Source organism: Camelus bactrianus, chromosome 6 (assembly GCF_048773025.1).
Source record: "Camelus bactrianus isolate YW-2024 breed Bactrian camel chromosome 6, ASM4877302v1, whole genome shotgun sequence".
In the NCBI taxonomy this organism is placed as follows: Eukaryota; Metazoa; Chordata; class Mammalia; order Artiodactyla; family Camelidae; genus Camelus; species Camelus bactrianus.
Window position 1 is genome coordinate 35,418,986 of NC_133544.1, and position 14,094 is coordinate 35,433,079.

General features: G+C 43.6%; 1 protein-coding gene across 2 annotated transcripts; it reads left to right on the forward strand.

The window, feature by feature from the left end:
• Positions 1–1,000: 1,000 nt before the first annotated feature.
• On the forward strand, positions 1,001–13,430 carry SIX4 (SIX homeobox 4). 2 transcript variants are annotated; one of them, XM_074365430.1, is made up of 4 exons: positions 1,001–1,117; positions 1,327–2,171; positions 4,907–5,595; positions 8,994–13,430. In XM_074365430.1, the coding sequence occupies exons 1-4, from the start codon at positions 1,115–1,117 to the stop codon at positions 9,788–9,790; spliced, it is 2,334 nt and encodes a 777-aa protein (XP_074221531.1). In that variant the 5' UTR covers positions 1,001–1,114; the 3' UTR covers positions 9,791–13,430. The 2 variants fall into 2 exon arrangements, with proteins under 2 accessions (XP_074221531.1, XP_045378027.2); XM_045522071.2 differs by lacking the exon at positions 1,001–1,117 and having other exon boundaries at positions 1,203–2,171.
• Positions 13,431–14,094: the final 664 nt, after the last annotated feature.

The window sequence follows — 14,094 nt, forward strand, 5'->3', positions numbered from 1 at the left end:
AAGCAGAGATGGGTTTATCCTTTTTTGAGTTAAGACCTCATGCAAACTATGAACGAAAGAGATGCTGCAAAAAGCAACAGGCTCCACCGCCAGGCACTTCACCTCAGACCAGAGGGCATTCTCCCATCTGTCTATGATGTGGAAACACTGCTGATCCCACACTGATTTCCTCCAAGACACCTGCACACAGAGATGGTTTCTACTAGGAATATCATGTCCAAAGAACTATTCATACACTTACATAAAAATGTTCATATACAAGACTTAAATTTCCATCCTGTTACAATCTAAAACTTAGATCTCTTCCACCCTGCTGACCCAGGATAGACATATGGTTAAACATCTTATGTGCTTGGTTGCATCATGTTCAACTCAGTTGGGTTGCCAGCCTTCCAAGTGCCTTAAGGTTAAACACATTTTGTGAAGGCTTCTTTTTTTTTTTTTTTTTTTTTTTCTGTCTTCTCAGTGGGCTATTTATACCGTTTTTAAGTACTTTTCTCCCTTTGGAATTTTAATTTACTATATATGCTTCCCCCTTTGGGCATTCCCGACTGCCATTTTACTCTTGACCGTTTTGAATACAAAATCCTTAATAAAGACAGCAGAACGGTGGGGGTTGTGAGCCGGTAAAGGGGAGTAGAGAAATACCAGGGAAGCGGCTGAATTGTCCTCTGAAATTTTGTCATCTAGATGCTGAGGGTGGTCTCTTTGTTAAGAGTTTAGGAACGGACCTTGAGGCCACACAATTAATATTCCCTCTGGAATCACAGGGACTCTCCTTGGAAGAGTCTGTTGCCCAGTTTTCAGGCCACTTTAGGCACGTTCCTGCCCAGGCGCAGGGCCTGAAAAGAATGTTGGTGTTTCCCTTCAGGTATAGGTGCCTGGGGGTCAGGGGGAGAGGGAAAGGCAAGGGGTGGAGTGGGAGGCGGGTGATCGACAGGGATAGAAACCGTGTCTCCTCCTCCCTCTGAATGTGAAATAGCCAATGAGGTGGCGCGGCCGGGCCGGCCGGGCCGCCAGTGCCATATAGTATGCAGCAACCCGAGGAGTCACGTTGGGGGAACGGCAGAAAGCAGCTATCCTTTTACACTACTTTGCTCTAGCAGCTATCTTAATGGTGACTGCGTGGCCGGGGGGAAACCTGATCGGCCAGATCCAGCCGAAACCCGGAGGGAGGGAGTGGGCTTTCCGGAGGGGGGGAGGGGGGAGGGAGGCGAAGAAGGAGGAGTAAGAGAGGGGGAAAGAAAGAGGAAAAGAGTGCGAGGGAGTGAGGGAGGGAGGAAAATAAACAACAAAAAAATGTCCTCTTCCTCCCCCACCGGGCAGATTGCAAGTGCGGCGGACATCAAGCAGGAGAATGGGATGGAAAGCGCCTCGGAAGGGCAGGAGGCGCCCCGAGAAGTGGCGGGGGGCGCGGCGGCGGGGCTGAGCCCCCCGGCTCCAGCCCCTTTCCCCCTGGAGTCGGGGGACGCCGCGGCTGCCGCTGCCAGGGTGAGCGGAGAGGAAGGGGCAGTGGCGGCAGCACCGGCGGCCGGAGCGGCGGCGGATCAGGTACAACTCCACTCGGAACTTCTGGGCAGGCACCACCACGCCGCGGCCGCCGCCGCCGCCGCGCAGACCCCACTGGCCTTCTCGCCCGACCATGTCGCCTGCGTGTGCGAGGCGCTGCAGCAGGGGGGCAACCTGGACCGCCTGGCCCGGTTCCTGTGGTCCCTGCCCCAGAGCGACCTGCTACGTGGCAACGAGAGCCTGCTGAAGGCGCGGGCGCTGGTGGCTTTCCACCAGGGCATCTACCCTGAGCTCTACAGCATCCTCGAGAGCCACAGCTTCGAATCGGCCAACCACCCGCTGCTGCAGCAGCTCTGGTACAAGGCGCGCTACACCGAGGCCGAGCGAGCCCGCGGCCGGCCGCTGGGCGCCGTGGACAAGTACCGGCTGCGCAGGAAATTCCCCCTGCCCCGCACCATCTGGGACGGCGAGGAGACGGTGTATTGTTTCAAGGAGAAGTCGCGCAACGCGCTCAAGGAGCTCTATAAGCAGAATCGCTACCCTTCGCCCGCCGAGAAGCGGCACCTGGCCAAGATCACCGGCCTCTCCCTCACCCAGGTCAGCAACTGGTTCAAGAACCGCCGGCAGCGCGATCGGAACCCCTCTGAGACCCAGTCCAAAAGGTGAGCGCCAACTTTACTTCTCCTCCCCCTTCCTCTCCCCCACCCCCTTCCCAGCTTTCTTTTCCTCCAAGTGCTCGCAAACATGGCGCTTACCTTCCCCACCAGCCTGGTCCGGCTGCCCACCTCTCCCCACCCCCCACCTCTCTCTCCGCCGCTGGAGTGGGGGCGGCGGTGGAGAGGGGCGGGGGAACCTCACTCCTTACCCTCCCCCACCTCCCCCCAGAAGTTTCTGGTCGCCCGCCTAGGTCTCAGTCCCCGCCTCCACCTCGACTGGTCACTGCCGCCCGGTTTCCCACCCCCATCCCGCTGGCTTTGAAGTTGCCACTCTCTCCCCGCTTCTGGCTGGGCTAAGAAGTGTGTGTAGGCGCCGGAAAGGCAGTTCGCTGCCGCCCGAGGCCCACGGAGGTTGCCAGCGCCGGCCGGGGTCTGCACCTCCACGGGGTCACACCAGCCCAGCACGCGCACACGCTCCCAGACCCCCCAGGGTTCGGCTACCCTAGGCCTGTGCTGGAGGTGGCCGTGGCCGCTCGGGAGGGAGGAAAAAGTTGATGGGGGCTGGCGGCACACAAAGGGGTCTGGGGACGTCGAGGTTTTTTATATGACAGAGTTAATCATTCACCCTGCCCGCTGTGGTTCCCTTCGCGGCCGCGGCAACTGTGGGGTGTTGGTGCAGCTCGGCTGTGCCGTGTTTTGAAACCTGATTCTGAACTCCTTCGGATCAGATTTCAGCGTCGTCGGAGTGGTGGGGATACAGGGCTGCTGCTTCGGCCCCCAACACTGCGTGGCTCCCTCCTGGCATGGTGGCTGGGGGTGGGGGCAGGCTGGCACAAGGTGGACGGCAGGAAAGGAATGGGGGCGCTATCCACTCCGCACCTCCTTGAGCGCCCACCCTGGTGATTTTGAACTTTTGACTATCAGGTATTTTTTCCCAACTGGTACAAAATGCCGAGTTTTGTGCGTCCTCCTGAATCAGACACCTGGTCTGTCTGTCTCTGTGTGTATTTTTGGGAGAAATAAAGTAAGGAGAAAATCGCCTAAAGGGATGGTGTCTCCAGCCCCGCGGGGGTTGGAGAGAAAGAATCCAAAAGCAGCTCGAAGGTTCTGCTCGGGGAAGGAATCTGGGAGCCGGGGAGCCCAGCCCGGCTAGGAGAAGGTGATCATCCGGCGCATTCCAGCGCCCGCCGCCGGCCGCTCCTGTCCTGCGCTCCTGCGGGGGCCCGACCTACGGCTCCGGCGTTTCTCGCCCGAGGCAGGGAGGGAGGCTCTGTGCTAGAGCCCGGCCTCGCGGTAACCAAAACAAAACGCTCATTGCGACCTGCGTGCACCCCTCTGCAGATTGCGGGGAGACCCAGAGGAGGCACGTTGGTAACGCCACACCACCTGCCCGGCGCCTGCTTTAGGCAGCGGATCCTGTAGCCGAAGGAATCCGCCGGGCAGGGGGCTGGGGGGGGGGGGTGAGGAGCGGGCTCGGCGCACAGGCCAGCAGCCGTGCTGCCTCGTTTCCCCCGCCGGGAGCGTTCCCCCAGTCTCCCCCGCCACACTCTGCGGGCTTTGTGCACCCCCCCCCCACATCTCCACATCCCCGCCCCCGGCCCAGTTGCCTGGTTGAGGCCCCTCTCCGGATCTGCCTCCCACCCGCACCCCCGGTGAGTCACCCTCGCAGACGGCGACGGCGGCTCAGCCTCAGCTCGTAAATCAAAGCGCTTTCTGCGCTCCTGGCCCCGCAGCCCAAAGCCCGAGTAATCTCCTCCCCTCGGCAAGCAAGCGAACCGACCGTAGGGCGCTGCTGGGATGTCGGATCCTCTGCTGGGCCAAGTCCTACAGCGCTCCGAACTGCCTCTGTCCTACCCCCCGTTCCTCCCCCTCCCAGTCCGGACCAAATGGGAAACCCCCATTTGGGAAACTACCCCTTCCCGGATGTGGTGTTTCCCCCAAATCGGGGAGCTGAGGAACACAGTCCTGTCCAGAACAGAACAAGGACTGAGGATGCCGGGGAAAGGAGGTCTGATAGGTACAAGGCCTCTGAGTGACCCACACCGTTTCCCCCCCACCTCACCACGGCACTGGTTGGTGTATGTTAAATAGGCCCCTATGGCTTCCTTTGGATTCAAAGGCGGCTGCACATTAACGGTTCTTGGGTTGAAAGTGCTTTTTCCTTTGTTGAATGAGACAGTTGTCAGTCTGGTGGAGTAGAAGTTTGGGAGCAGGTGAGAGTATGATCTCTTGTTCACTAACTGGCAAACAAAACAGTACTTCTCACCTCCTGCTCCTTTGGCAGTTTCATTTACCTCCAAAATCACACTAATCTGAATTGGTTCGAGGGGAAGGGAAAGACTTCCCAAACAGAAAAGACTTACAGCCTCTTTTAATGAGTTTTTTCTATGCTATAGGTAGTAGCATGTTTAACAGTAAGGAATAACTTCAGTGATATAAGAATGTATTTCCAATTTTCCTGTAAATCCTACTAGCTGAGTTTACATCTTTCAGATCTCTGGATTTTTCCTGAATTTATTATTAACAAAAATGATTGGGCTATGAGAGGTCATTTTCCCAGATAGTCTGGTCAGAATCTACTGAAAGGCATCATAGCTAAAATAAGACTAAAGGATTTCCTGCTGCACTTTACTCAAATACTGCCTTTAACGGGGTTAGAAGCTGGTTTTCCAAACAAATGACACAATGTAGAATGTTGTGCCCCTGACTTTCTGGATGTCTTGATTTCCCCCTCTATACAGTGAGTCAGATGGCAATCCTAGCACTGAAGATGAATCCAGCAAGGGTCATGAAGATTTGTCTCCTCATCCACTCTCCGGTTCATCTGATGGTGTCACCAACCTCAGCCTTTCCAGTAACATGGAGCCAATATATATGCAACAAATTGGAAATGCTAAAATATCATTAAGCTCTTCTGGAGTTTTGTTGAACGGAAGTTTGGTACCTGCAAGTACTTCACCTGTCTTCCTTAATGGTAATTCTTTCATTCAGGGACCCAATGGAGTTATCCTTAATGGATTAAGTGTGGGAAACACACAGACAGTGTCACTGAGCCCACCAAAAATGGCATCAAACATTGTGAGCAATGGTATATCCATGACTGACATACTGGGGTCTACCTCCCAGGATGTGAAGGAATTCAAAGTTCTCCAGAGTTCTTCAGCTAACTCAGCAGCCACCACCTCCTACAGCCCCAGTGCTCCAGTGTCCTTCCCAGGGCTGATACCCAGCACTGAGGTGAAAAGAGAAGGTATTCAAACAGTGGCTTCCCAGGATGGAGGCTCTGTAGTGACTTTTACCACACCAGTGCAAATTAACCAGTATGGCATCGTCCAGATCCCCAGTTCCGGAGCAAACAGCCAATTCCTTAATGGGAGCATTGGATTCTCTCCACTGCAACTGCCTCCTGTTTCAGTGGCAGCTTCACAAGGTAAAAGTCTTGTTTGGTACCATAATGCACCAGTAAATGTTTTAGCCAGATGCTGTAAATGACGCACTTGGTGAGAGCTATAGATTGCTGTTGCTGTTGAGGTACCTTACTGGCTGCCACAGCTGCAGAATAGCCTTGATTTGTTTCTCCTTCTTCACAACATCCATGTAATATCCAGCTTGCTTTGTTCCCTGGCATCATGGGGGTGGGATTTTATTTTCCCAACAACTGAATGGAAAAATACAGTTCACAGCGAGTCCTGCCAGTTCTACAATTATAGAAATATGCTAAGTCAATCAGTGCTTACAAAATAACCCATCGCTTGACCTTTTAAGATTAAAAATTAATAATATTGCTAAGAACACAAAATGAGTCAAGCAGTTGGTAAGAATGTGTACACTTCACGTAAGCGTTATTTATTTGACCAAAAGGTGTTTTAGAAGAGCAATCGAAAGACTGGATCGTTTGTATTTGATTCATGTTCCTTCTGTAAGACTAACAGACCTAAAGGAAAACCAGAGGAATGTGTGATTGGGTGTCTATTGCTCTGCATGTATACTTGCCCCCTAAATATGTGCGTTCACTTCTGGAGGCAACTGTAAGCCTTATTTTATACGTTTGTGGCTTTACTAAGGCATCTGCTAGAGAAAGCACTGATCTGAAATGCAGGAAACTTGAGGCTGATATGCCAGTTCTTCCATGACTTCAAGCAAATCTGGATAGCTCTGTGTCATTGTTTCTCCATAGAAACAGGAATGGTTAGAACAGCAGTGGAGGTTGCAGGGCCCCTTGAATTCAGGAGTGGGAGATGTTGGTGCATGTTTGCCTTCCTGGAAGCAAATCTGAAAGTCCAGATTTTTACCAAAGCAAAATAAATAATTATTTGCCTTAAAGATCATCTTCCTATAAAATAGTTTTATCCCCCCCACCCAAAATCAATCTATGCACAACTCTGGTTTCCACAGCTATGATCTACTTCAGTTTATTTGAGGCATTAATAGAAAAATTGTTGTGGAGTAAATTCCACTCTGTACATTTGTTTCTCTTTGGGTAAAATGGTAGTATAGTAAAACACAACAGCCCTGCAGCATGCTATTTATTTCTTCATTGTTCCAGGCTATGGAAAGGATTAAGCTAAGTCACTATCCAACATAGGACAGAAATAGGAAAACCACAGGGAAAGCCAAAGTGCTTAGTTTTATAATATTTTAATGTAGATCTAACCCTTTTTCTCTCTTTAGGAAATTTCCAAATAGGTAACATTTTAAAGACAACAAAATTTGAACAAAAAGCATGGTATGTACATTGGGGAGGAGAAAAGGAGGGCTATTTCTCACACATAATCTAAAAAAGCGCTGCCATAGAAAATTATTACAGACTAATGGCTAATTCTCAAAATGGGACATTTAACATGAATAAGAGCAGCATTTTCAGTTAAAATAGCTAAGATCAAATGACAGAGCCGTCAATCCTTAGACTGTCTAGGTGAGTTGAAGACGTAAGTTTAACCAGATGGATCCAGAAAGCAACATTCCCTTGTAGTAATTGTGTATTACGGTTCTCAATAAAGCTTTTGGGGATTCAGCCTGTCTTAAAGCAGATACTGAGCCTTTCTTAAAAAATGACTGGACAGGGTAGATTATCTTTCTGTAGTTGAAATTTATATAGAAAAGCAGAATGCCTACATCTTTAAAGGATTTTAAAAATAAGGGCTTTTTTTTTTAAAGCATCCTTATAAAGTTATACTTAGTACCTATGTCATTTTTCACTTGGGTTTTCACTTGAAATTACTGTTCAATTCTTAATTCAGTTGCAGGTTCAATTTATAATTCAGTTGCAGCTATACTTAAATATCAACTTTTAGATCACATCTGCTTTCCTCCTGCATTTATGTATGTTATAATATCCACCCATTCAGAAATTTTATTTATATTCAATAGCAGTTTGGGAAAATGTAACATCTCTTATGTTATATATGGCCCTATCGAAAAATAATGAATCATTTTGTTCACATATAGACTGGCAAACAATTTCACAGACACATACACACAGCAAAGTAAACACCTATTTCAGATGTCTTTTGCTGCAGTTTAGTAACCAACAAGAATTTTAAAACCTTTTTCATTTATTTGGCCTGGAACAAAGATTTATGTTAGGGAAGAGCTCAAACATATGTAGAAATGTTTTTAAGTACAAATAAAATGTTTTCATTTTTTGTTTGTTTAAATACATTCCTTTGCTTTTAGGGTGCTTAAAAATGTTTGGAAGACATATAAACAGCCCTGTGACATATATTTATCAATATAGCTGGCAATATAACACAATTCTAATAATTCAAAAAGAGAAATGTTTTAGGTGAATTACCTTTAACATTGGGCTTTCTCCTAATAATATTTACTTTAACATTGGGTTGTTTTCTCAAAATAATGAGTTTATTGAACATCTAATTCACGATCAGGGTAAATAACCCATTTGAATTATCCTGTCACAAACCCCCTCCATGTCTACCTTTCGTTCAATGGCAAGATAATTGCCGTTATTTCACTGTGCCTATGTAAAGACTCAGAAGAAAAAGTGTTTTATTTGATGATGAGAGTTAGGGGGAAGGTCTAATTCATCTACATTGTCTAAGTTAGCTAATTTGAACATCTCAGCTTCCTACTTATCTTTCTTTTTCTACTTCTGGTCTCTGTAAAACATTATAGTGAGAGCCTCAAAAGATACAAACCTTTTAGAGAAGCATTAGCTCTATTTCTTTAGTTAATCTGTATTTTAAAAAGCACATTTCATTATTATTCATTCTTTCTGTCAGTCACTACAACACTAAGAATTCAGAATTAGCATAAAAAGGAAAAAAACCTAGTGTGTATTTTGTTGACTCAACATTACTTTATGGTTAGTTTGGTGAAAGTTTGCAGCTTGCCTGTGCAGGTTTATATGGTTAACTTTAAGCCCCAGGGTAACTCATTTTATGTGGTATCTTCTACATCTCTGTTTGTTTTGTGTCAGTTACTGAGCTTGTCCTGGATAAAGGCAATTTATTTTGCATTTGTGTTTTCTAGTTGTAACTGGCAGAGCTAGCAACAACTATCAGCTAATTGAGAGATATCAAGTCTTGGTAATAATGAACCAGAAACTTGACTGAAATTAGAACTTGGAAAAGATATTTTTCTCACACTTGATTTCTAAATCAGTAGTTCTCGCTCCTACTTCGTCACCAGAATTACTCGGGGAGTTAAAAATACACCTGTTCTGAGAGTTACTGAGTCAGATTCTCAGGAGCAAATCCTGGGAATCTGTAGTTTTAAGTGGTCAAGGTGAATCATGTGTGTAAAAAAAGTAACCTTTTTCTTTCCTTTTCAGTTCCATCAGTGATAATCTGTACTTTATTTTTTTAGGTAATATTTCAGTAAATTCAAGCACTTCAGATGGGAGCACATTTACAAGTGAGTCCACCACAGTCCAGCAAGGAAAGGTTTTCTTGAGCTCTCTTGCTCCCAGTGCAGTGGTATACACTGTTCCTAATTCAGGCCAGACTATAGGATCTGTTAAACAGGAGGGCTTGGAGAGGAGCCTGGTATTTTCTCAGTTGATGCCTGTCAATCAGAATGCACAAGTAAATGCAAACCTGTCTTCTGAAACTATCTCGGGGAGTGGCCTACACCCACTGTCCTCCTCATTAGTTAATGTATCCCCAACTCAGAATTTTTCCCTGACTCCCCCTACTCTACTAAATCCCACTGAGCTAAACTCTGACATTGCTGGTAGCCAGCCAATGTCTGCACCTGTGGCAAGCAAATCTACTGTGACATCTGTCAGCAACACTAACTATGCAACTCTTCAGAACTGCTCCCTTATTACTGGTCAAGATCTATTATCAGTCCCCATGACCCAGGCTGCCCTTGGGGAAATAGTTCCCACAGCCGAAGACCAGGTGGGTCACCCATCCCCCACAGTACACCAGGATTTTGTCAGAGAACATCATTTGGTTATGCAATCAGTAGCTAACATAAAAGAGAATTTCTTAACAAATTCTGAGAACAAAGCAACAAGAAACTTAATGATGCTGGACTCCAAATCCAAGTATGTCCTAGAGGGCATGGTCGAGACTGTCTGTGAAGACCTGGAAACAGACAAAAAAGAGCTTGCCAAGCTCCAGACTGTCCAATTGGATGAAGATATGCAAGATTTGTAAACTTAATTTTGTGTTTCCACCCCCCCTCCCCACTGGCATCAGCAGGCAAATCTTTCCATGAAGCCCTGAGGACATAAAGCATTTTCCCATTTAAAGGGAAACACTAGTTTTACAAGTAAATGCATTCAAGAGACTTTGGATTGATCTGCATGAAGATCACAGTTAAATATGCAGGAGTAGAACTGCTTTACTGCAGCCTTTTTTTTTCACATATGTTCTCTTTTAAATAGATGGAGACAGAGGAACAAGATGACATATATCAAGAAATCAAAGTGTATCATTTGGTTGACTTAATATAATTCTAAGGTCAGATGTAACTTGATAAATAGTTTTTTTTTTAATTAAAAGTATATACACTTAAGGTAGAAAATTAAATATTGCTACAGAGCATTAGAAACAATGCAGTTCTTTTTGTTTACTTTTACTCCATGGGCATTGGTAAGGTTAAGAAACATAAGTGGTACTCCCCACTATCCTAAGGGTATATTTTTGAATATATGCTTTTCTGTTTTTCAGCATTTTTGTGAAAGTCTTGGTTTGTCTCTATACATTTCCAAATGTGATTGCTAATAGTTCAGTGTGGCTGAGAAAGTTTGCAACTCCACTAAAAACTCTGAAATAAACTTCAGTATGAGTGTAAATATATTAGTCCTATAAGCAAGGATTCGAGTAATTACAATGAATTTTATTTATGCTGTATATGTTTCTCTTATACTTCAGACACTATGAACTGAAAAGAAAAATGTTTTCGTACTGTTTAATTTATTTTTATTGTTTGAACAGGAAGTGAACAGTTATTTCCAACAAAGTTTTACTTTTTGTAGGATTTTAAAAGTAATGATTTTTATCAGGAGTCTATTAAGGTCAATATTAATAACACTGAAACAGGAAATCTAACTCCCAATATTGGAATTTTGGTACTCCCCCCCTACATCCTTTTTCTTTATTTAGCAACTCTCTGATTCATTTAAATATATTTTCTATAGAATTCTATGTGCCTTACCTTGTGGCCTTTTTATTATTCTTACTAAGGTACAGAAGTGTCAACAGAAGCACTGATGACTCTTTCCTACTATCCAACAGGGTTAATTTCACCACAGAATTGCTTTAAATCTGAAGAACTTAAGTTTCACTTATATTATTGTAGATAATGTTTGTGAGGCAAACGGCTCAACAACTAATTATTGTTGATACTTTCCATTACAATGAAAGTAACAGTTACAGACTACCATGTAAAACCAATTCTGCAGGCTATGAAAACAACCATTTTAAAGTAAAGAAAGAAAACGTAAATTCTGTTGAGTAGAATATTCTGTCCTGTTGAAACTTAGTTCTAAATATTTTGAAACAGGTGTTACATTATGACATATGACTGTTGTTTGCACTATGTTATCATGTCTTCTTTAAAAGTAAATCTTTTGGGGTTTCTGTAAGAAGCTTGTTTGATAATGTTGTGAGCTGTGGTTACAGCTTTTATCGGGACTCTGAACACAAGGTGTAACAATGCAAATACATTTATGTAGTGAGTAAAGTCTCTGGTCTCTGAAAAGCAAGAAAAGTGAGAAAATGATCCCTTCAGAGATGACCGAAAGTTGTTGAACAGGAAGATGTCACCACATCTTGCTTTCCTTAAGATCGGAACAAAGGGTCCACTCTAGATCTCTGCATGCCTATCAGCTGAGCATGTTGAATAAGGGCCATAGAGGATTTAACTTTTCTTGTTATTGCAAATGGAACTTGCAGGCATAAATGAAGAACCCTATGAAGAACTCCTCCCCCTTCATTTTGATAAAGAACTTTGATCCCATTCTTTATGAAATTGGTGAATGTTCCTAAACTGCTGAAAGTACATGTGTTTTATTTTGTTTTGTTTTGTTTTTTACATCAGGTGTTTTAGAATTCTCTTCCACTCCACCACTACTTATACAGCTTGTTTCTTTGGGTGTGTGCTGATCATGTTACTGAGATTAATTACATGGTTCTATAGTGTAGTTTACATGAAAATGATGTTTTCCACTTGATTGCTGTGGATATCAAGAGTTTGTTAATTATTTTAAAATACCCATCCAATAAGAAAGATGGGAAGGTTTAAAAGGTTATATATGTTATATGTATATAACTGGAAAAGTTTTATGTCTTCCAAAAATATAATAAGCCTCTCTTTTATTCACAGTTCTTCCTCTTTTCTTCCTTGAGAAAAAAAAGATAGCACAAAACTAAAAGCTTACCTAGGAAACCTATTCATATTCCAACATGATGTAATTATACCCCTACAATTACTCCAGGTAGCAACACAATATACCAGGTAAGACTCAATGCACACTATAAAGAACTTATTGTTCTTTTCTATTCTTTCAGTAAAATAAGGGCCAGTTGGTATGTAGCCCATATATATGTGAATGAAATAAGATAAACCCCATGATCTCCTTGCACAGAATTGCAAATGGTTTTCTGGTTTTGGTTTTGGTTTTTGTTTTCTTGCAACACCAAGGGCCAAACTCAGAACCCTTGGAGTTCATGTGGCAGAATTTCTCTCTGACATAAACCAATGCTTGAAGATGCTGCAAATGACACCTCTAAGGATCCCCAAAGAGGAATCAGAATAGGGGTGAATAACTCTCCCTGCAAACCCCAACCCCTGTTGCTGGCTGTGGGATTTTTGGTATGAGCCTATCTATGCACTCTTATCAGCCAGAATGTGGCATTTAGCTCTTAGTTACATCCAGTAGAGGACAGTCTGTCACTTAAACAGAAGGTGCATTTGTTCCTCAGTCAAGCAAGAGCACCTGTCTTATACTGCTTTATAGCTCATGTATATTCATAGTAACAAAAAGACTGAGTTGTACACATGATTCAGTGCCTTTCTTGTGTTATGAAAGGCAGGTAGATGTTATAGCCATAGATAAAATTCGTAGTTGAATTGCACACTGACCTTAAAATCTCCCTGTATATGCCCCTGTGTCTTGCATGTTAAAAGCTGGATTATTGGGCAGGTGTTGCAGGCTGCCCTACTACATGTTAGACAAGTGTGCATTAGTACATAACCAGAAGTTCTTCATTCTTTAAGATGTTTTTGACAGATCATCTCATCATAAAAATATAAATAATTCAGGAAAACTGTGGGGAAAAGAATTACATTTTGTAAAAGTTGTTTCAAAGTCTTCCTAGAACTTAGATGATAGAACTTAACAGTTATTTTGTATCTAATTGATACACTTCATGTTAATTTAATATTACCACCATGAATTTTATCAATCAAAATTAAATAGCATGTGACTATTTTGGCTTTCAGGGTCCTCAAAATTTTTGTATTCTTTTGTTGCATGTACTGTATGTTTAGAGGCAACCAATTATATACTCAATATGGTTTTACTGTGCCTTACACAAAGAGAAAATCTATACAGAATGTATATCATGGGGTGGGGTAACAGAGCCTTTACTGCACTGTTAGGTGATGGCACACAGAGCATGTCCCAGAACATTTCTGTGCTTAATTACCCAACCAAAGAGATCTAAAGTATGTATGTTGTACTGTAATAGGGGTTTATGCCTGGACAATTAAGTGTTTTATTTGTTTTCTGAAATGATGTGAACTTATTTTTCTAAACACTATGCTAAATAAACTTTATATTTATACGTACTTTATGTTGAAAAAGTTATTTATCCCTGGGAAAGCAGAAATGATTAAGGGAAAGAAAAACAAAAATCTACAAACACTTTATCGACTGACAAATACAAGAACAAGAGGCGTCATTTTGGAAAAACAATCTCTGTTGATCTTTATACAAAATTACACAATTCACTTAACTGTACTGCATACACTCAGAGCTAAATGATTAGACTTCATCCGCCATAAAGGAAAGAAATATGTCTTACTCATTTAGGTGTCCCAAAATCTGAATCTGATATTCTGTAACGTTTAATGGAATTAAATTGAGAGGTCCGAGGATCTTTCCAATCCCAACCTTATTGAAAGAGCTCAGTGTAACCCATTTTCAAAACACTTCCATTAGCCTGCTTACACCACAGTTGGGTCCACCAGTGGTTTGGCTTAAAGCTGTGGACAGAACTGCATTACTGAGTGTGTAGAAGACTCAGTCTTGGTACAGGTTGGTCCTCATTTTAAAATTGCATGACATTTGATTTTGTATGACTCCCACACTGAAATGTAGAAGAGACTAGATAATAAAGCAGATTGGGACCAACTTTTAAATTCTAGGGCAAAACTAGTTAAAGCCATCAAATTGATTTCAGGTATTATGACTAGATTTTTTAATTTTCTTGTCATTCAGTTCATTTATTTA